Raw genomic sequence first — 23,426 nt, 5'->3', positions numbered from 1 at the left:
TAATAGAATCACTGTGAGGATGAACTGGGACTTTTATATGTTATACCTGAATATATTATCAAGCTAGCAAGAGGCAAGAAGAAAGAGTGGAATATATGGCAATCTTAGTGAATTGTTATCACTCTGTTTCTGTTTGTTTCCCATAAGTAAAGGAAGATGGACTATATGATCTTCAAAGATTCCTTGTCACCAACTGCAATGTTCTACTACTTTTCACCTCTAAATTACTCTCTGACCTCAGAATTTGGTCAATTTAATTGTTCAATCCAGATTTATTGGTGACTATTCTGTGTCAAATGCTCTTCTGGGAATTGACCTCAAGGACAGGCTGTAAGAAGTGGCAAACTAGATTTCCCCTGAATCCAAACTGAGGACAGGGCACACATTTTCTGGGAATGGAGAGAAGATGGTGTGGAGAACCTTGGTATAGTCTCTCTTTCCTACTTTTGAAGAAACTGTAAATGAAACTCTCCAGGAAGGAGCCTGGGGAGGCTGTTGACAGTCATAGCAGGCCCTTTGGGAGGGGAACAGCATGTCGTTTTTGCTTTATTACTCCTTTTAAATGTGTTTCTACATCCCTGTGACTAGCTGAGGGGGAGTAAGAGAGCAAAGCTGTCAGACCAGCAGCATCTTAATTATGGAGATTACAAATATTTTATGCAATTGACACAGCCTATTCTAAATTACAGACTATTAGGGGAAATGACTCTGCCTAGAGCCAATGAGAAAGGAAGAAAGGGGCTCTGAGAGAAAGAACAGGTGGATCTTGACAGTTTGTCCAATAAAACAATAATAGTTAGGGAAAGATACTTTAAAAACCAGGCTAATGCTACCATTTTCATTGCCTGACACAAATCTCTTAACAGTACTTGAGAGAAGCTGGGACTGACTGTAGCTAAGCTTCAGATTGCTAGTCCAGCAATTTGTGCAGACCTCCCAGCCTCCCCCTCCCCTTTCCTCCGCTTTGTTCTGCAGCCCCACACTAGGAGACATACTATTGGAATGCTTGGGGAGTGAGTGAGTTGTTGGTCATGTCAGGCTTTATTTCCAGGGAGTCTATGTCCTTTGCTCAGTGGGAGAAATATAAGTTAGTATTCCTGAAGTGGTATCTTGGTATTCTCAAAAAGTTCAATTACTTCCCATGGCCTAGTAATTTCCTACCAGGTGTAGGAGCAGCTGGTCCTACAAGAATTGAGGCCCATTGAGAGCATTCTGAAGATTGAATGCTTTGGTAAAGAATATGGAGGACTCCCTCCCATCAATCATTCTTAGGCATCATTTTGCTGAATTGAGCAGGGGAATTGATGAGTACGGGCATAGTTTTAGCACCTACCATTTTTATTATTTAATCTCTCTTCCCTCTAATCCTCCCTGTAAGATATCCTCATAGTGATCTTTGTCAAGCAAAAAGCTCACTCTATTATCACTTTGCTCAAAATCCTCTGGTTCCTTTTGTCTGTAGGAGGTGCAAACTCCAAGGGCTATGGATGCCAGGGGGTATAATGGTAGATGGGAGAAACTGGCCCTGTCAGAAGAAACTTTAGAGAGTGTTGGGAATCATGAGAAACAGGAGAGCTTGTGCCAAGACCTTCCATCCCACATGCTCTTCTCATGGTGTGACATTGATATTTCTTCCATTAAGGGTAGGAGTGTGGGGAAACATCTATAGTCCCTTTCATTGAATCTCAATAGGCCTGTGACTATAGCAAAACTGATGCTATGTGTTTTCTGAGGCCAGGTTATGAAAGGTAATGCAGTGTTAGCCTGGTTCTCTTTGGATGCTCACTCTTGGAACCCAGCCACCATGCTGCAAGGAAGTCCAGATCACATAACAAGGCCCCAAGTAGTTATACTGGCTGGTAGCATAAACCACCAAGCACAGGAGTGAGGAAACTTCAGGATGACTCCTGCCTCATCCATGACCTGACTGCAACCACATGAGAGCCTGCTAAAGGAGAACTGCCTAGCTGAGTCTACTCAGTCTGCAGAACAGTGAGAGAGGATAATAAGTGATTGTAGTTGGAAGTCATCAAGTTTTAGTTTGGTTTGTGATGCAACAATAGAATACTGGAACATCAAATAGGTCTTATTCATTTCTAAGCTTGTGCCTTTGCTTAAGTCATTTCACAACTGAGAGCTCTCTTTTTCTCCCCCCATCATAACATATCCAAATCTACCTGCTGTTCAAGGACCAGTTGAAATTCCACTTCTTCCATGAAGCCTTTCCTATTCATCGCATTTAATAGTGATCTGTTCTTTTTCTGTACTCTAGATATCCTGTACTCATGATTAATTGTTTGGGAGGACTCCTTCCCCCACAGTTATTTTATTAAAATATTTAAATATACTTTAAAAAATAGTATATGCTTTTGTCAAAACTACAAACTATCCAGAAATCTATAATTCAGAAAGTGTCTCTCTTCCGTCTTGCTCTATCTCATCCCAGTTTACTCCCATATCCTCTCCAAAATGTAATTGCTGCTAACAGATTGGGATATGCTCACCACAACCTCTTCTACAAACACACATGTACATGTGCTTTACACAAACAGGATTCCATCATAATAATATTTTGTAAACTGCATTTTTGGTTGACGGTATATTGCAGATACATGGTATATTGTAGTTATGCCTGGTCCATGTCAGTGAATACAGATTACTCATACTTTTTAACTGCTGTACAGTATTACCTATTAATTAACCAATTACTTAACCAGTCTTCTATTTATGGAAATTTAGATTTTTCCCAATTTTCCCTTATTGAAAACAAGACTGTATTGTTGATAGACATTTCCAGGAAAAGAATTGCTGGGTTAAAAGAAATGTACCTTTTAAATTTTGATACAAATTCTTAAATTTCTCTCCAGAAAGATGGTAACCATTTATATCCCCATCAACAATGTATAGAGTACTGTGACCTTCCCTGACTCTGATTATTATTAAGCTTTTAAATCTTTACCAATTCGTTAGGTGAGAAATGATATCCCCTAATTTTTAACCTTACAGTTTTATTATTAGCGAGTTTGAGCAGCATTTCACATTTTATTAGTCCTTGTATTTCTTTCACTGTGAATTTTGTCTGTAATGTCCTTTGCCCATTTCTCTCTGTGGAGTGTTTTGAGTATTTTTTTAAAAATAGGAACTTCTTGTATATTATGTAAACCTTTTGCACAAACATTGCAAGTATTATTTATCTGTTTGTCATTCGTGTTTATTTCTGGTATCTTTTGCTTCTAGGAGTTTTGAAATGTTTATGTAGTTAATCCTATCCCTTTTGCTAAGATGTTAGGCTATAGTGCCATCCAAAGAAAAGCCCTCTATACTTCCAATATTATAAAAATAAATACATTCCATTCCAGAAGTTTTACAGGAAAAAAAAAAGAATTTTTTAAAAGTAATTATTTAATATTTTAGATAAGCTTTCCTTTGAGACATTCTAGGCATTTACAGATCTAAATTCCTAGAGACTCATTGACAAAATTTATTCATTGAAGAAATGTTTATGAAACATTCTTGGATACATCTCTTTTCTAGGCATTTGGCGTGCAGTGAGAACCTGTCTAGTAGAGGTAAGAATATAAGGGGTAATAGGGAAAAGAACATAATGAAGCATTTTTTTGTAAACAAAATAAATCTCTGTGGACTTCCTCTATGTAAGCATGTGAATGCATTCCTCTCATTACATTTGTTTATTTATTGGCTGCTGGCATGTAGGGGGATCACGAACCCTTGACCTTGCTGTTACCAGCACCATGCTCTAACTAATTGTGCTAACTGGCCAGCTCTACTTTATGTTCAAATAAGTAGATTTCCCTACTTTACAAATCGTCTCTTTTCTTCTCAAATTAATACTCATAACCTTGCTTCCATTTCTCCTCCCTCGTCACCCCACAACCCCAAATAAAAACCAGCACTAGTTTTATGTTGGAAACAGCTCAAATCCCCAAGGACTGATATTTGAACGAGTGCTACTTAATCAAAATCAAACACACTTAGTTCATAGGAAGGAGTCAATAAAAAAACTGTTGCATGGATTTAATGTCTACAAATTTTTTCTAAAGGCATTCAGAAAAGTAGTAGGGTAAATAATATAACCCTCTAAACACAAGTTTACAGTAAGCATTTTTAGAGAACTTGTAAGTTGTCTGATCTTGCAACAAAAATCCAAATGAAACCATAAATAAAAGCTGGAGTTATTAATTAATACTGGAGAAACATCAGCTTACAAGTGTGGGCAGAAACAAAGTTGCAGAGCTAAGGATTTATGAATCTTGCCAGAGTCTTGCTGAAAACAATGTTGTCTTTTTCTGTTACATGCCTGAGTTCAGGAAAGCCCTTTTCAAGTGGGTTTCTAACTTCTGGGCTTGACTGGGATGCTGAGATACACTTCTAACTCCTCAAATAGAGATCTACTCTTGCCTCTCCGGTAATGAATGAACAGTTACAGCCCTTGGTTACAATTAGTTTTCACTTTTGGAGCATCTCCCAGGGGTGATATGCGAATGCCTGGAGGAGGTTGTGAGGCGGATCTGGAAGCTGGGGCTCTGCTGAAGTGAATGTGCTCTCGTGGGATGTGGCTGTGAACACAGTATGTGCTAAAACGTAAATAACACAGCCAAAGCACCAAATGCCAGTTTTTAAATTAGAGGATTATTCTGAGCAGTTATAGACAAACACATGTATGGATGCATTTATATTTATTGCCCCCAAACCTAAAATCATGTGAACAATGAATCAGGCTTTATTAAAATCATTGGAAAGATCATTAGTTTGGTGTTTTCCCTTGGTGAGTGACCAGCATCAAACCCTCAATCTGAAGGTGGAAACCCTGGAATTCACATGGCCAATTATGCAATACTAGACCATTGGGAGGCATTTCTGGCTGGCTCAGCTGGTGATCCGATTTTACCCTGCAGCACCAAGATGGATAGACCTTATAATTTTATCCTGGTTAGTGCAGACGCTGTTCTTACGTAAGTTTTTATTTTTTTAACCTTCTTTTTCTCAAAAGAAAAAGAAACCTAAGCCCTTCCCAAGGGGCTTACCCTGATGACATTTCAAGGTGATGAGATCAGTACCCTGATCACTGGCTAAAGAGAAAAAACATTCCCTTTTGTGATTTCTGAATTTGCTGTATTTACTTTCATTGAATGCTGTGTGTGCTTGTTTATGAGAAAGAGGGAAAAGGAACGGTAACTTGCCCCCCTCTAAATCACTTCTTTTATGAGTCTTCTTTGGGCATGAGGAGGATGGGACAGAGGCTTGTTCTTAGAAGGTACAGAATATCAGTACAGGAGTGGTTAGTTTCTCTCATGCTAATGACGAGGTATAATTTTAAAACATCACATTCATATGCATATATGGTGCAGACATACATAATTAGTATATTTACAAAGCATCTTGCAGAACCTTAGAACTCCTAGTTCTATTAACCCTTAGAGGGAAAACTGGAGTTCAGATCAGTCAAGCACAATGGAATGTGCTCTCTTCCAATTATATTCACCCATCATCCCTGTCTAAGAGATCTCCAAAAAAGTAAAATACATTTTTATGAAGCACTGCCACAGTCTGTTACGTATTTATCTGCTTCTACAGTTCTAATTACAAAATAAGCACTAGCTTATATGGAGCAACTGCACTAGCCAAAAAGATTTTTATAATCTTAGAGAAATGCTCCCATATTGACTCTGCTAAGAGAAACAACTCCCCTTTCCTTGATTATAAAGAACGAAGACAGATGGCTTCTTGTTTAAGACTGTAATTTTACTTTCAGCCTCCTCCCTCAGTTAAAAACAAGATGTACTTTCTGGCTTTGAGGGAAAATCTCCAGGGAAGGTTTTTTTTTTTTTTTTTTTTTTTTTTTTTTTTATATTCCTAGCTGCATTGAATAATTCAACAAACATTTGAGACAGCTGAAGGAGATACAACGGAGAAAATACTTTTTCTTGTTCTCAGGGAGTTTACAGTCTAATTGTGCAGGTTACAATCAGAATTGGGACCAGAACCATTTAAGTTTTATTTTTTCCCTTCTATTTAATGACCTAATGGTTGCCAATAGCACACATGGGATTCACAAGCTCTGTGAAACGGTGGGCCCTTTGATCATACTGAAAGGAAATACAGTAAGAACGCAGAAGAATTAAAAATCTCAAGCAGTACTTGTTGAGTGCTTACCGACCTACCGGCTGCTTTATGTTATTTAATCTTGACAACAGCCCTTTGCAGCTGCCTCTCTGTCAGCATTTCACCCAGGAGGGAATGAGGTTTAGAGCAGGAACCCCTCCACGGTCACAGCCTCAGGAAATGACACTGGAACACACCAACTACTAATTCCCTTCCTTCTCTGGCCTTTTCTTTGGATGTCCCCAAGCTCCCATGCCAACTTTATTTTACTTTGATTCCCTTTCAATGCGCACAAGTCAACTATTTCTGTGCTCTTTTTCTTCCCTTTCGACTTTAAAACTTGTCTTTTAGTTGGCGAGTCAATCCGTTGGGAGTCTCACTCCCTTGCATCTTTGCAAATAAACTTTTTTCTTTCCTTTTTCTAAATGATTTTGTATTTGAGACATTTTTTGACGAGGTTAAATGAGACATAAAGGCTTATAGCAACGCGTGATACGTGGCTTTCTTAATACTAACCATGATCTTTAGTTTTATTCCTGCCACCTTCTACCTGTGCTCACCTCACACTACTTCCCATTTCTTGAAGGTAGTGACCATGTCGACTCTAACGTGTTGCTACGCCCAGAGTGTATTAATTTAGCAGCAGGGACTTGTACAAAAGCAGGAACTTAGTCTTTTTTTGTTCACTTCTTTATTCCCAGTGCCTATAAGTTACCGGAACTCAGTATGTTCTCAGTAAATATTTTTAATATGAAAGAATTAATGGCCGCTTATTTTTTGTGGACTATCCTGCATAAAGTTTAGTTCATAATACAACATAGCTTTGACTTGAGAACCTGGATTTTTTGCTTTTCCCTCATTTCCGCCACTTTATTACAATTTCGACCTTGGGTGCATTTCATTACGTTCTTGGTTCTCTTGAAGGCTCAGTTTCCACATCAGCAAAATGGGGACAGGAGCAACAGATGCTTGTTTCTCTTCGTCTTCTGTCCCCTATTGCTTTTCCAGAGAAGATTTGTTTGTATGCTTTCCTCTGTACAAAAAAGCAGTTGACTGAGCAGTAAGAAGCCACCAGGGTCCTCGGTTGCACGCCCAACGGAGAGAGAGAGAGAGAGACGACCCGCGTGCCTCTCCGGTCCGGAAGCAACCCGACCCCATTTCGGCTGCGAGCCCGCCTGTTCCTGGGGCGCCTCAGCCCCAGACGCCCTCTCGCCCGAGGCAGTAGTCTGCCTCGGTGCCACCGAGAAATGGGCCCGGCGCCGCGCAGGCTCCGACAGGCGCCAAAAGGCCCGGCCTCGTTCGGGCTGCCACCGCCCTGCCATCCGCGAGGCGCTGCACTGGGGGCGGGGAGTCTGATGGGAAACGCGCGCGGCGCTGAGGAGGCGGCGGCCCGGGAGAGGGAGCGGGAGAGGGACTGGGCGCGGGAGGCGGGAGGCGGGGGACAGGGGGAGGCGCCGCCGCCGCGGCCGCCCGCCCCTTTCCGCTGGGGAGCAGCTGCAGCGGTAGGAGCGGAGCAGGAGCCGCGCAGCCGCCGCCGCCGCCGCTGCCGCCGCCGTGGGATGTGGTCGGCGCCTGCCCCGACCCGCGCCGCCTCCTGAGTACCCGCTGCCGCCGCCGTCGCCGCCGAGCCGTGCGGGGCCACACCGCGCCCTCCCCGGGCGCCCGTCGGCTCGCATGCCGAGGGGCTCCGGGGCGTAGCTGCGCGCCCGGCGCCGCCTCCGGGCTCCTCCGGCCCCACCATGGGCTGCTGCAGCTCCGCCTCCTCCGCCGCGCAGGTGAGGGGCTCCCGCCTCCCGGCCGCCCGCCCGGATACCTCCCCCGCGCCGCGCGCGCGCCGGGCGCCTGCCGCCCCGTGCCTCTCACTGCCCCCAGCCTCCCTGCAGCCCACCGTGTACTCCAGAGACCCCCAGGACCCCCGCCCGCGCCGGCCCCCGCGGTGCAGACCCGCAGGCGCCTCTGCACGGCCCCCAGCGCGCCCTCAGCTCTGCCGGCCCCTTCCGACTTGGCCGTCGTCCTCGCAGTCACACCTGAGCGGTCCGTCCCGCCCGCCCGCCTGCAGGTGGAGGCAGCACAGGCGCCTCCTCCCTGCCCCAGGTGGCACCCCCTTTCCTCGCGTTCCGGGCCTTGCCCCTCTCGTCCCACCCCCGTGGAGTCTGCCCCGCCACCCGCCGACTGTTTTCTGTGCTCCCAGATGTGCCCCCAGCACGGGCTCCTCACCTCTCTCCCACCTGATTCCAGTTTCTGCTCCATTCTATATTCTGTCCCTTTGCTCTTGCCCGCGCCCCCTCCCCGGCTGGGCTCGAGTGTTTCGGCGGGTCCCGCAGCCTTTCCACGGCCCCCTTCCCAGATGCCACCGCCTGCCTCCCCATCCCCCCTTTGTGCCGTGACCCGGGGCATCGCGGCCTCTCCGCACACCGAGGCCCCTGCCGGAGCAACGAGGCTGGGCCGGGAAAGAGATTGGGCACCTGGTGGGTGACGGGAGCGTTACGGAAACTCCCTCTTTGTTGCCAGTGTAACAGGAGGAAGAGGTGCCGAATTTAGTTTTTCTGCGGGCACTGGCTGAATGTTGTCGCTGAGGGCTGAGATGCAGAGATTTCTCCCAGCTCTACCCAGCCCCCCTCTAAACCTCGCTAACCGCCTTCTCTCTTTCCGATCCGAGCCCTTAACCTGGGAGGAAATGTTTGGACAACTGTGTAAGGATCAAGTGTAATGGAACTTGACTGCTGGCCACTAATAACTGAGAGGACCTGTTTGTAAATTACTTAATTTAGTGGATTAGTGAGTGTATTTACAAATACGATAAAAAGCAATCAGGAATACTGCATCAAACTGTCTGGTGGTGGTGTATGAAAAATAGGTTCTGACAACGCCTGGGATGTAATCTCACAATTTCATTAGCTTAGAATTTAACTGTGCTCTGTGATTTGTTTGTTTTGGGAGGAAAAAAGGGTTCTTGTTTTTAGAAATAAAGGCTGTTTGGTTCTTGGTGAAGAAAAATGCTAGTTTGGGAGAAAATTTTCCTCCAGAGATCTGGCATCTGTGATAATGCCAGAAGTGTTTTGCTGCTGCTAAATGACTATATATAACTGAGTTTTAAATAACCTGCATACTTGTTCTGAAAATCTGAGATCCCTTAGAGAGAAAATAACTAGAATTTCAGATGAATGGAGACATTTATGTTTTATTAGGTATCCTATTTGTCCAGTTCTTTTTGTTTGTTTGCTTACCTGTTTGCTTTTCGTTTTTCTTCCCCACTAGGATCATAGTTAGATTCATTGGTTTAGGTAGTTAAACCTTCCTATTCAGTTAGAAGAGCAAAGAAAAAAACTATACGAAGCTCAGTAGATCAGGGTTTTCATATTAACGTTTAAAAGTGAAGAATTACACATGCCTTTCAGATGGTTAGGAATTTTTTTTTGGAGGGGAGGGGGTCTAGTTGCGTGCTATTCATCTAATACTTATTTATAATTTTCATCAAAAAGGTGTCTCTCATATTGCCTTTCTTTTCGGAATTGGGTTACTTTACATTTCTCTTCTGGTGGTGAAATGCCTATAAGACAGGAAAGTATTGATAGTTTATGGATGGCTTGTTCAGTGTGTGAACAATTAAATTTGGGAGTAATAGATGCACTGGAACTCTGCTTTAGTAACAAGTAGTGGGTCATGTATTTGCCTAGCTCTAAATCCTGCTTGTCAGAATGCTGTCACATACATTTTATTTGCTTTTACCTCCTCTCACAGCCACTGTTTCCTTCATGCCATGTTCTACAGACAGGATGCATGTCATGCACCCAAGGGGTGCTTTTTTTCCTGTGGATTCCTGTAACCAATCAGCAACTGTCACATGCCTTTAAGTTCAGCTTTAGGGACTTGTAGTGCTCAGTGGAGCATTGAGGAGCAGGTTTTGTGCCAAAGAGCTGGTCATCATTTTTTTCTTATTTGAGATTTTTGACATCCTTCTTCATTTTTGAAGTGTTACCAATCTGCTGGCATTTTAATGCTCCTTTCAAGAGTATCACCAGTTTCAGAATAGTATTGCATCTATATGTGTTGTGTTGAAACAAAATAGGGATGCAACTCCAAATATTCACCAGATGTAAACCTCCACATCACTTTGAGCCCCTCTTAGGGGCCTCAAATGTATTTTCAGGCAGAATATGTTTGTTCCATCTCTTCTACTTGGTTGTAAACTTCTTGAATATAGGAACTGCTTTTGTTTTCCTTATCTTTGTATCCATTGCAGTGCTTCACTCTACCTTGTATGTAATAGTTACAGTAGTCACTGAACAGAATGTATACACACAAACTTGAATATCTGGCTGACAAGTGACATTGCATATAAATTCAGCACAGACCCATGTACTGTTTGGCTTCCGTGTTCTGGTTGACTCCTTCCACCAAGCCATCCTCTTCTAAACTCAAACCTGAACTGTTTAAGTTAAACTTCACCTGCCTTTCTCACATTCTTTCCTATCCTATCAGTGGTACCATCAGCCTTTCAAAATTGGGCAGGTTTTTCCTTTTTTCCTGATGCCCTGCTTAATGTGTATGTTTTAGTTGGAATAGTGGCTCTCACATCTTAAAAGAGCTTGTCTGCAAACTCTAATGATAACCTGCATAGCGCATCAAAACAACGTGCTTTGAGGTAACCTGCAGTTCAGCTTAGCTTTTCTCAGAGGTGTCTTCAGTAACTTTATAGCCCTGGCAGGTTTTATCAACGTAAATAAAGTGTGTGGGGGGGTTTTGTTTGTTTGTTTGTTTGTTTGTTTGTAGTATAGGGATTCACTTTTGAAATATAATTTATTTTTCTCACAGTCTCTTGCTGCTGTGTTGCAGATTCTCATAAAAGAATTTATGGTTTTCCAAACTTTCATCTCTTGTAATCTGTCCTGGTATTATTTTCATTTTCTTGGCAGTAACTGGGTATCATGATTTCCCATCAAAATAATTATCTTGTTTTAGGATTCTGATCAAAGAAAGGTGTCACATTCTATACCAGTATTGCTGAAGGAGGAAATTACTGGCAAAATAATTTGTGTTGTATCAGATATGTAACTCTAAGAATCTTAAGGGAGTCTAGTGAGTCAGGGCTCTTATAAAACTCTTTTAATTATGGGTGATTTTTTGTAATTAGTGACCATTAAAGTTGTTTACAAATATTAGTAATTGCTCAAAACAAGCCAATACATGACAGCCTTTGCCTAAAAGTCTTTTTGAAGGGAACATAAAAGTAAGATAGTCTTGAGTTTCTTTTTACATTACTAATCCTAAGGCTCTTAAAATTTATTCCCATCTCTTCATAATTCGTTTGTTCTGTTATAACCTGACATAATTTCTATTCTTGTAATGTTAAACTTCAAAGTTCAGTTGTAAATCTTCAGATTTATTAAATGTTCTTTCCCATTGACAAACCTGTTTGAATGAAGGAGGCTTTTGAAAGATTACTTAGCAAATTGCCGTTAAGTCTTTGTGGTTAATGGCTAGATCATTATTTCTCACAGCAGTGCTTTGGAGGCCAGGAGATTTTGCAAGTGTTCTGAAGTTCTGTCCTTCACTTCTAACCTTAGAAATTGTAAGAAGGTTGGAAGAGAATCCGGTTGAACAAACTGCCCCTTGTCTGACTTTGGGAGACTTTTGTCTACTGTCTTGTCCCATAATTTTCAAATTGAGCGCTATATAGTTAACTGTCTTTTTCCAGTTCTCACATCTTGTTTTGGAGTAATGAAAAATATTCAGGAGTGGTTCACAAATACTGGTTAACATATGAGTATGTTAACTGCCTTAACAGAATTTTAATAATACCATAGTCTACATCTGCTTTGTGGAATTTGAAGTCAGATGTTAAAAATGAAATTTAAAGAGTGTAGTGGGAATTACCAAGAGAGACTAAGTTGTTTGATTAAAATATGACCTACAAAGTAAACTTGCTCTAACTGGAACAAAAAAGTCATGGCGTGAAAACTTTTTTTGTTTTCTTTTTCTGAATACTGTGCTGTTAGCATAGAGGATCCACTCCTCAAAATATGTAAGTCAAAAGTTAATGTCAGAATTGGCTGGAAAATAATGTAGAAATGGTAATACTTTTTGGATAGCTATTTTTCAGTCATTTTCATGTTTCAATCTCTACAATAACCGAAGCTAATTTTACTTCCATTGTACAGCTGAGGAAATTGAGACTTGGAGGTTAGGAAACTTGGCTGAAGTAACAGAGCTACTATGTGATAGATCTGAACTCCAGCCCAGGCCTTATGAATCTGAGGCCTGTGCTCCTTTTTCTATGTTCACGTGCTTAGTTCCCAAATCTTAAATTGCAGCTCACTTTTTTTTTTTATTTTTACAAAAGTTCCACTCCATAAAATTTTGAGTTAAAGAGTTTCCAAATTAAATTTCATGCCACCATTTCGAACTTTCTTCAGTTACTGGTTGGGGAGTGTAACATAGTATAATATAGCAATGCTAGTCCAGTTGGAATGCTTCCAGGCTTAACAAATACTGTCAAATACTAGTTGATGTGTTACAACCCTATCATTTAGAAATATTATTGGTCTTGGAATATAATTATTGATAAAAATACATTTTACTACTGGTTATTAGTTAATAGCTGTTTTCTCGTGCACCCCTTCTCCCCCAAACTACCAAGGAAGAATGAAATATTTCAATTTGTAACTTTGCCTTGGATTTTTGGGACTCTAGGGGGTAGTAGAGATAAACCAGTTCTACTATCTCACTTTTCTGTTGACACAGCTAGAATTTAGAAATCTGAAGTAGTCTGAGGTCAGAGAGATACGTTATGAGGTAGCTGGGACTAAAAACCTACTTAGTCTCCTAATTCCTTGTTCTTTCTGTAGTACTGTTAATTCTTAATGTCTTAGGTCTTTTTTTCTTCTCAAGTTTGGCTACACATTGGAATCAGTTGGAGAATTCTAAAAAACACTGATGCATGGGTCTACACCCAGAGGTCCTCATTTAATTGGTCCAGGGGTGCTGCCTGGGAATCAACTTTGTTAAAAATTCCCCCGGTGATTCTCAGGTGCCACCAGAGTTGGGCACCCTTTCTCTAGGTAATTTCATTTCTTCCTATGGTTTTAATTCTGTATGCTGACAATTCCTAAACTGAATTGAAACAAACCTTGTCCTGGCCTCTGATCTCTATATCCAACTAATTGCTTAGCACTTACACTAGAATATCTTATAGACAGCTTAAACTCAGCAAGTCTAGAACTGAACTCAAAATTTGTGCGCGTGCACACACACAAGTCTTTTTCAGTATCTCTGATTTACTGAATGATACCAATGTTCTGATTGTGGAAACCTAATACCTGAGTCATGTAGGGAATCTGCCTTTCACTCTTCCACATCTGGTCACCACATCTTGCCTCTCTTACCTTCTAAAGTCCACTGCCAGCACCTTAATCCCAACCTTTGTCATCTCCAGCCAGTACCTTGGTTAAAGGTTTCCCTGCATCCGTTCATGCTTTCTTTTAATCTTCTCCATACTGCAGTCATAGTCATCTATGAAAAATCCAAAGCTGATGGTGTTCCTCTCCTACTTAAAACACTTTGATGGTTTCCAATTGCTCTTAGGACAAAGACCAGAGAATCCCTGACCCTGGCCAACAAGACCCTAAGTGGGCCAGTCTCTGACCTTCTACAGTATCATTTTGTGCTATGCTTTTCTTTACTCTTTGTGCTCCAGCCTCACAGATTCTTCATTCGATCTTATTCCTTCCTCTTTTAGGGCTTTTGCCATGGCCATTCACTTGTATAGAAAGCTCTTTGCTTTTCTCCCTGGCCTTTGGCTGGTTACTCTAAGTTTCAACCTAAAAGTCACTTCCTTGGAAAAGGCTTTTCTGATCCTTCAAACCAGGCCATGTTTCCTCATTAAACTTTAATAGTCTTATGTTTTCCCTTTGAGCACTTAAAGCAATAAACAAATAATTCTATAGTCAATATTAATGTCTGGACCAGGATTTGGCAAACTATAGCCCATGGGCCAAATCTGACCTGCCACCTGTTCTTTTATGGCTTGCAAGCTAAGAATGGTATTTACATTTCTAAATGGTTGAAGCACATCAAATGAAGACTATTATTTCATGAGAAATTTTTCATAAATTTTTATGAAAATTTTGTGAAATTTGAATTTCATTGTTCATAATAAAGTTTTATGGGGACACAGCCGTACTTATTTATTTACATATTGTCTATAACTGCTTTCATACAATGGCAGACTTGAGTAGTTGTGACAGAGACCTTATGACTTGCAGGAGTAAATACTTACTCTGTGGCCCTTTACAGAAAATGTTTGCTGACCTCTGCTCTAGATGGAGTTGATAAAGAAGGGACCACATTTATTGCTCTTATTCTCTGTGTTTAGTTGGTACCAGTACATGCTAGGTACTCATAAAATATTTGAATGAATTAACAAGTATTCTTTTTCCTTCCACGGATTGATGTGGATGAACTCATACCTTAGCAACTGTGATGTTTTAAAATTCAATACAAAAATTTTTTAAAAGGACAAATTCTTTAGAAGAAGATGCTCAACAGAATTTTCAGCAGGACTCTTAAGCAGCTTGTCTGTTGCAGATATGCATGTCATGTGTGAAGCAAGTGTACTTACAGAGATATAAATTACCGGATCAAGGTGGATGGGAAAAGGCTAGTCCACTCCAATAATGGGCCAGTTGGATTTACAATGCCAGTGTTTTTATAGCAAGCACAAATGGATGGAACTTTATGGGTAGAATTGTATTAAGTGTTTGAGCTGGTGAAACACTTAAGTCATTAAAAGTTAGGCATTGCTGTCTCTACTATGAGAATTCACTTTCTGAAGATGTTTAAAGTTTTTTTTTTTGTTTGGGATTATTTTGGTGGCTGGCCATAGTTAATGTTTTTCACCATGTAATATTTCTTCCTTTTTGTTACTTTTTGTATGCTCATTTATTTGGAATACAGCATAGCATAATGTTCCAATTTTGAATTTATGCACTGTATTAAATTCAGTAATTTTTTTAAAAGTGATTTTTAAAATATATATGCATTTTTCGGTATGTTTTAATATACTCAACTGGGGTGTCAGGTTTTTCCTCCTTGGTGGACTCCTTCTTAATTTTCTAATAGGATAATAGTTGTATAATATGATTTACTTAACAAACATTTGGTTGACAAACTGCTGGAATTAATTTTTTTGTGAAAACAATGTTAATTCCTTTTAGCTGCTCTCTGCAACATCTCTTAAAAGCAATTTTTATTCCAATTTTTAAGGTTGCTAGATATGCTGAATATGGTTAAACAGAAGTTTGGTTTCTGGATATAGTTTTATAATGTAAAAAAAGGAAAACAAGGATATGGAAAAAATTGAAAAGAGATGATTACTTCAAGATGTTTAAATAGTAGTGAAATTATTAAAGTTTATTGGGTTTTTGTGGCATTGTGATAATATAATAACGATTATGATCTCGTAAGATTCTTCCTTATGAATCACTTAGGATGTTTCAGCTATAAGAAATAAAAAAACCTTAAGAAACATTAAAGAAAATTTATTATCTCCCATAAGTCATAGGGTAAAGTGGCTTCCAGGTTGGTTCCAGGTTTCCATCAGTGGCTTGATGTTGTTAGCAATGACCTAAGTTCTCTCCTGTTTCTCTGTTGTTTTTAGGAAACTAGATCTTCCTCCCTTAGCTCCCCTCAAGATCCCAAAATGGCTGTGGCTCTTCCGACCATCTTGCTGAGCTGATAATCTTCAGTGGTTTTCCTTTAATAGGACTTAGGGAGGGCTGCGTAGTCATCCCTAAGCAATTTCTAGGAAGGAGGAGGTGAAGGACGCAGTAATTAGTTTAGGCTAACCAGGATTTCCCTCAGAGTCAAGTGAGGGATGGATCCACACCAGAACAAAAGTAGGACTTTGCCAGCCAGGCAGAGTGGAGGGAGAGGGATGGCGGCTGGGTAGGCAGCCAGTAGCATCTGCTACACAGTTTTGCCATTTTCTTCTGCCTATAGAATCACACTTCTCGGGCCGGCCCGTGGCTCACTCGGGAGAGTGCGGTGCTGATAACACCAAGGCCCCGGGTTCGGATCCCATATATGGATGGCCGGTTCGATCACTGGCTGAGTGTGGTGCTGACAACACCAAGTCAAGGGTTAAGATTCCCTTACCGGTCATCTTTAAAAAAAAAGGAATCACACTTCTATAGTGTTTCCTAATATTTTGCTTATAGCTCCATTGTAAACGTTTCACAGTTCATAGCTGAAAGTCACACAATTATCTTATTCCCCCAGTGAGACTGCTCCAGCCACTGCTGAAGCCCGTCTTTCTCCTTTGCACTGCCTCTTTCCCATTCTGAGCCAAGGATAGCTTCAGACGAAGCACATCATTTGGGCTTGGAATAATGATTAAGTAGTTAATTAGTAATCCTGTAAGCAGGGTACCCCAAGAGACCCTTATCAAGGGGCATATGTTCCAAGACCCCCAGTGGATGATACCTAAAATCATGGATAGTAGTGAACCCTATCTGAGGTACTTCAAAAAGTTTGTGGAAAGATTTATATTGTCTTTTAATTCTGTTTTTCCGTGATCTTTTTGAAGCACCCTTATAAATACTGTGTTTTTTCCTATGTATACATACCCATGATAAAGTTTAATTTATATATTAGGCACAATAAGAGATTAGAAATAATGATAATAGAACAGTTGTAAAAATATATTGTAATAAAAGGTATGTGAATGTGGCATCTCTCTCTTAAAATACCTCACTGTACTGTACTCACCTATTTTTGGACCAAGGTTGTCTGTGATTAACTCAAACCATGGAAGGGGAAACCTCAGATAAAGAGGGAACTACTGTATAATTTTTCCCTCTCTCCCTCTCAATTTCTTCCTTTTCTACTGTTTTCAGTTTCTTCTGTCTGTGTTCATCTGTATCTCAATGGTATTTTTTTCTCTTTATTTTTTTCCCTCCTTTCCTAAAATTTTAATTTTTTTCTCTTTTCTTCCCACCCCCATCCAATACACTTAAGGAGCTATAATACTGAGTAGAATATACTAGAATAGAGGAGAGAGAATAAAGTAAGTTTCTTCTATTTTTTTCACCTGTTTAATTTCTGTTTATTTTTTTAATTTTTGTATAAGCAATAAAGAAACTGAAGATTCACATCATTATTTAGAATATCTCTCTATATAGATATATATGGGAGATATAAAGAGCTCTCCCAGTGTACAAAATGTACTTCTACAATAAATAGATAATTTATAGAAGGGGAAAATAACCTAATATGTAAATAAGTTCCATCTTGCTAATAATTAAAGTACAGAGGCACCCTTTTACACCTGTAACTTTGGTAAAAGTGAACAGAATATATTAATTGCCTGTTTGGTGTTGACTTAAATATATTTTATTGATTTGCTGAATAAATTGGAATGAGCCTCTTGGAATACCATTCGACAATATATGTTAAAAGCCAAAAAATAAGTTGACACTTTATGTAGTAATCCAAAACTACAGTAATGCTGTATGCAAGAATCTTTCCATTGTAGCATTATTTATAACAGCAAAAGAGTTTAATTTTAAACATTTTGTTTCTGGTGTAAAACTTTCCTCCTTTTCTTAATAGAAAATTAATTTGAATTTAATCTTTTACACTTCCTTATCCCCAGCAAAATGATCCTCCCTTCGTGGGTGAGTCACCTTTTGCCTTCCTCATAAGAAATCCTTTACCTACTTCTTCTCTAAAGGACTGTCAGAATCCAGAGGATTGAACACCATTGTGTACTGGCAGGAGTGTGGGCTCTGTAACCAGACTGTCTGGGTTTGAATCACACTTTGTCACCAGCTGAGTTAATTGGGCCAAATTCTTTAACTTTTGGTGCCTGAGTTTTACCATTTGTAAAATAGAAACAATAATAAAATCTACCTTATAGGCTTGTAGCAAACTGCACAATCCATGAAAATATCTCAGAAATTGTGATGTTGATGTAAACTAAATCTCTCAGATGTTTTCATAATCATTAATCATCCCTTTTAAAACATCCTTTGAGTTTTGGAAAAGGGATCCTGACTTCCAAAAATTTTAAATTGTGTCAGGAAGATGAGTGTGAAGAGTGAAACAAACAGCAATAGGAAGGAGGGGCTAAATTGGGTGGTTAGGAGGTCAGGGAATGAGGAAACCGAGAAGGAATGGAATAGTCAGGATTGGGCTTCCTGGAAATGATTCTTGATCTGGCCTGGAAGGGGGTGGGCTTTGGAAGAGTGGGAGGATAGAGAGATTATAGTAGAAAGCAGGGAGAAGAGAGGGCATTCCAGTGGAAAGGAAAAGCTTGCTCAAAGGCAGGGAGGCAGACAAGATCGTGCTGCATGTCAGTGTGGAAAGGAGACTGTGGCCTCTGAGTTATATTTGAAGGGGAGGGAAATGGGCAGCCGTGGAGGGGTTTTCAGAGTGGTTTACGGAAGATTAATAGCATGCCTGTGCCTAAGGTGGGTGAAAAGGAAGGCAGAGGCTACCTAGGAAGCTGTTCAGTAACTCATACCAAATGGTGTAAGTGGGAAGCAGAGAAGAGACGTTATAGAGTTGAAATAGGACAGACTTTCTTGACTTAATCTGAATATGTGGGATGAAGGAGAGAGATAAAGCAGAAGTTGTGAATGCCGTATAATGTGAGACGGAGGCTAGTATGTGGGGAGGGGACGGTGAATATAATTTTGTGTGGACTGAGTTAGATGATACTGATATTAGTCCCTCCAGGTAATATTTCCCGTAGGCAACTGAAGACCCAGAACTGGATTTCAGAAAATGCTTTGGTCATGAGCATGGAGGAGATGGCTTAAGGATGGGTGGTCTCCAAGGGGAAGGAAAGGGCACTGAATATGGAGCAGACAACTAGGGAATGAGCACAAGGAATAGTGATGACCAGTCATTGCTGGGGACTTATTGTGTGGTGGGCTCTGGGCTGAGTGCTTTCCATGCATTTCTCATTTTATTTTTGCAACACTGAGGTGGGCACCAGGGTTAGCCTCATTTTATGCATGAGGAAACTGAGGCTCAGAAAGTTTTAAGTAGCCAGGCCAAGGTCACCTGAGTAGTGTAAAGCCAGGAGTAGTTCTAAAACTATGCATTTCTTACTGCATTACCTACAATCTGCTCTTCTAAGGGTTACTATATTTAAATGGTATGTTGAAAGTACTTTAGATATCACTTTTCTGACACTTAAATTCAGAGATTGTTTGTGCTATTTATTCTCTCTTTAAAGTGTGCGTGTAGGTTGATTTTAAATCAGTGCACCTCAGACTAGAGGTCAGCGGTGGTTATAAACTTCAGACTCTAGGGACCAGTGGCTGCTGTGCCTTCCCTCCTGGGCTTCCTTCATTTTCTTCTTAGAACTTAAGACTGAAGAAGTCTATCATGGCATTAAGTTTACTAAATGTGACTACACTGTGTCCTTTCCCCATAACTCACTGATCGTTGAGAATACAGTTTTAAATAAGGAGTATATGAATATATCTACGCTTCACCAGTCTTTGGAGATCCGTGGCCTCTGAAAGGGTTAATGTACTTGATGCTAATGTTATTTAACACTGAGTTTCAACAAGGCTCTGGAGAGCAGTAAGAAAGGAAAGGGTGAAGAAAATGGTCACAGTGAAGTTGACTCTGTAGCACAAATGATTAGCACGCACGTTAGGATCAAATTACAAAGGCAGAGACTTTCCCTACCAGGGCAAGAACTGGATTTTTTTTTTTTTTTTTAAGCTAAACTTCACTTTAAAAACTCAGTATATTTAAAAGAGTTCTGTCCCTGCTTGCCAGGCCCTAAAGTTTTTTCAGATCTATTTTGCATGTGATTTTTGTATTTTCATAATAATTCTGAAAACATCAAGTGTTGAAAGACAGTTCTAAAGACAAGTTTTAAAGTCTGGCATATGAAATATATTTGAAACTAGCCATACATTTCCTCAAGAAAAACATTTTAGAATATATACTGGTGGTTGAAGCAGATCTCAGTTATGAATGTTTAGAAGTAAATAATAATACTTTTATAAAATGCGTCACTTAAAAATTGCATATAATTCTCGGGCCAGCCCGTGGCTCACTCGGGAGAGTGCGGTGCTAATAACACCAAGGCCCCGGGTTCGGATCCCATATACGGATGGCCGGTTCGCTCACTGGGTGGCGTGGTGCTGACAACACCAAGTCAAGGGTTAAGATCCCCTTACCGGTCATCTTTAAAAAAAAAAAAAAAATTGCATATAATTCTAGTTTGGGTGATAAGTTTTAAAAGTGTATAGTTTAATTTAATCTGAGAAAGTAAGCCAAGACCAAGAGGAAACTCTTTTCTCTTTAGGTAGTAACAAGTAAATGGGGCAGGGAGCCTCCTGGACCAAAAAGCACCTGCTACTTACCCAGGCTGTATGCTCTAGTAGGTGGTGCCCCACATGCCATTCCATTTAAAGATACAGATGTTTCTTATGTATGAATACCTTAATCAGGGTTTCCCAAGTATCTGCTTCCAAAGCACCAGGGTTACAAGATGTCCTCTGAAAAAGAGTCTGAGGTCAGAAATGTTTGGGAGGTTCTCATTTACTTCACCTCCAACCCCTTCCCGTTTGAAAAGTCACAGTGCATATTAACATATTAGAGGATTACTTCCCTACCCCCAGGAAACCAATTTAACTTTGCTTGACTGGCCTTTATTGGACTTAAATGTCCTTAAAAAATTTTTTTCCATTACATCTTGAACTACTCTCCTGAAGAGCACACTTTGAGAAACCTTCAAGAAACAGTGCTTGAAATACTGTTTCTCAGTTCCATTCTCCTAGGTGACAACAGAAGTGAATGCAGTGAAAACCGCAACAAGGACACTGTTGGAGCAGTAACTCTGACATAGGAAGTGCTCCGCAGATCTGAAACTTGAGTTCAAGCACATCACAGACTTTAACATGTTCTTCCTTTAAATACTGGCAAAATAATGTAGATAAGTTTCTAGTCACTTAAGAAGACGAGGGTTCTTCAGATAGTTCCTGGAAAAATAGAATTAAAAGATAATACAAATCTTTCCATGAAGTTTTTGAAGTATCCTTGTATTGTAACTTAAAAGCCTTTCATGTGAATCATTGTTTCTCAGAGTAATAGTTGGAGATCTGTAAGGGAAATTAGTGAAGGGTAAGTGGTTTACAAAAGGATCCTTTAAGTTTGAAACTTCAGAATCTGAACTGCTATGAGGCTAGCTGGGCCAACAGCTAGAGGGGGAACCATCCATCTGCACCTGGGGGTTTTCTTCTCCTTTCTTCCAGGTCTGTTGCAGACACTAGGGGCGTTTACAGTTATTGCTTAACACTCCACATGGCCATCTGGAGATGTGGAGACCTGCTGATTGAATGCTGACTATCTTTTGTGGGAGAAAAAATTGAGGACAGGGATGGTATTATATGGGCCAAGCAAATAATAGATCCTCGATGTTTATTGAGGAAATGTGGTGGGGGAATGGGGGATTCGGAGACTAAAAATTGAGTTTGTGATGCTAGTGATACTTGTCAAAATTAATATCGAAACAAATATATTCTCCTTACCGGCCAGCTGCCAAACAAAACAAAACAAATATAACTTGTCAATGGTGGGAAATGGGAATGCACCCCAATATTGAAATGAGACACTATTCAAAGTGTTTAAGTTAATTCTGGTAGTCTTTTGAACCTGACCTTGCTAGCTCGTGCTCGTATATTATAATGAAGTCTTGGTGAAGACATTAATACTAGCTAATCAAGAAAACAAAAGTCACGTTATAAGCTAGAGAGCTCTGGGCCTCATCAGCACCTAAGTATGCCAGGCAGTCAGCGTTGGCTGATAGGTTTATAAGGAGGGCAGCTTCCCTTCCCTTCTACCACTGCCTCCGTGCCCCAGCACACCCCTTGTTACTGGCCCATAGTGCAGAAGAGCATAATGAAAGCTCTTCTGGCCCATCCTCTCAGTGCCTGCCTGGGGGCTGAGTGGGTAGAGCTACAATCTTACATATTTTGTTCAAAGTGTGAGGGAGGGTGGACAGCAGCATTACAAAAATGTCTCCTGCTTCTGACGAGTGCAGGAGTACAGAAGCTCCAAGAGCAGGGGGAAGATGCTGAAAAGAAACAGTAAAAGCATCAAGAATATCAGTAGAATATAAAGAAAATTCCAAGTTCGCCACACGCGTCAGTTTGGTTCAACATTTATTGTGACTAGTGTGCTGTTCAGGCTGCTAAGTACTGGGTTCAGTAAAGAGTGAGATTTTCCCTCTAAAAGTATGCACCCTATTAAGGGAGGTGCTACGGAAGAGTGTAGGGGCTTTGTCAGGGTGCGAGAGCACAGATGAATGAATCTCTGTTTCTCAAATAGCCAGAAGTTACTCTGGTTTACAAAGTGTAAAAGCACTTATAATTTCTTAGTAGATTCTAAACTAGTATTAAAAACTAAGAGTTAGAAATACAAAAGTGCCCTAAAGGAACATAGAAATTATTTTTAAAGTATGATTTATGTCTACAGTGGTGAGGATGGAGTTCAGTAAACTTTAGGATAAATTTGTTGTATCTGTGGGTTTGACAGTATTTTATTGTACAGAGTAAAAGAAAAAGTACTGTCATTGAGTAGAAAATAAGAAAGCTTCAGATGCCCATAGACAAGTCACACTGACTCTTGAGATACTCCCATAGAAAAGGTGGTACCTACAATATGTTTAATATTTTAATTTTCATGTTGAAATGACCAACATTTAAGCTAATGTGTGATTTTAGTCCTTTGATAGAACAAGGCTCTAGAAATTTTTTAAAGTACAACACATCAAGAGTATTTTCTTGTTGATTGTTCTCATGTGGTTCTTTTGCTGTACTTATACATTTATGATTAAGTCGTAGATCTCTGCACTGTCACCCTGCAAGGAAACCCAAGTGTTCTTGTCTCTGTCCCAAAGTCTCACACCTAACTGGGTACAGTGACCTGTTTAATGTTCCATGGCCACCAAACCACAGGGTCCAGAGTGGCTTTAGGGCCACCCGATTCTTCAGTTGTTTCTTACCACTACATCAGACCACCTTCTTGTTTCTCTTCCAGCTTTCTCCCACTCAGACATGCATTTTCTCTTTGATCTTTAAGTATTTATACCTCATTTGCTTTCAAAAATATTTTAGGAGATTTTTAATCAAATGTAAATATGTTTAAGACTTTCGAAATGAAAATTCAAAAGCTGAAAGAAGTTGGAGGTGGGGTAAAAGGGAGAAACAGCACAGATGTACTGAGTGCCTAAGCTGTTTCTAGTCCTATTTTATAATGGTACTAATTGAAGGAAA

General features: G+C 40.3%; 1 protein-coding gene across 4 annotated transcripts in view; it reads left to right on the top strand.

Annotated features, from left to right (window-relative positions):
- The first annotated feature begins 7,745 nt into the window (after nucleotides 1-7,745).
- SLC44A1 (solute carrier family 44 member 1) overlaps nucleotides 7,746-23,426 on the top strand; it is a 168,051-nt gene continuing 152,370 nt past the window's right edge. For all 4 annotated transcript variants that reach the window (XM_063081720.1, XM_063081722.1, XM_063081721.1 and 1 more), the window contains exon 1: nucleotides 7,746-7,898. In XM_063081720.1, the coding sequence (XP_062937790.1) occupies nucleotides 7,863-7,898 (36 nt within the window). In that variant the 5' untranslated portion in view covers nucleotides 7,746-7,862. The remainder of the gene's footprint in view (nucleotides 7,899-23,426) is intronic.

The sequence above is a fragment of the Cynocephalus volans genome, chromosome 17, assembly GCF_027409185.1.
Source record: "Cynocephalus volans isolate mCynVol1 chromosome 17, mCynVol1.pri, whole genome shotgun sequence".
Lineage (NCBI taxonomy): Eukaryota > Metazoa > Chordata > Mammalia > Dermoptera > Cynocephalidae > Cynocephalus > Cynocephalus volans.
The sequence above is the reverse complement of the archived record's forward strand: the minus strand, read 5'-3'. Positions and strand labels throughout refer to the sequence as shown.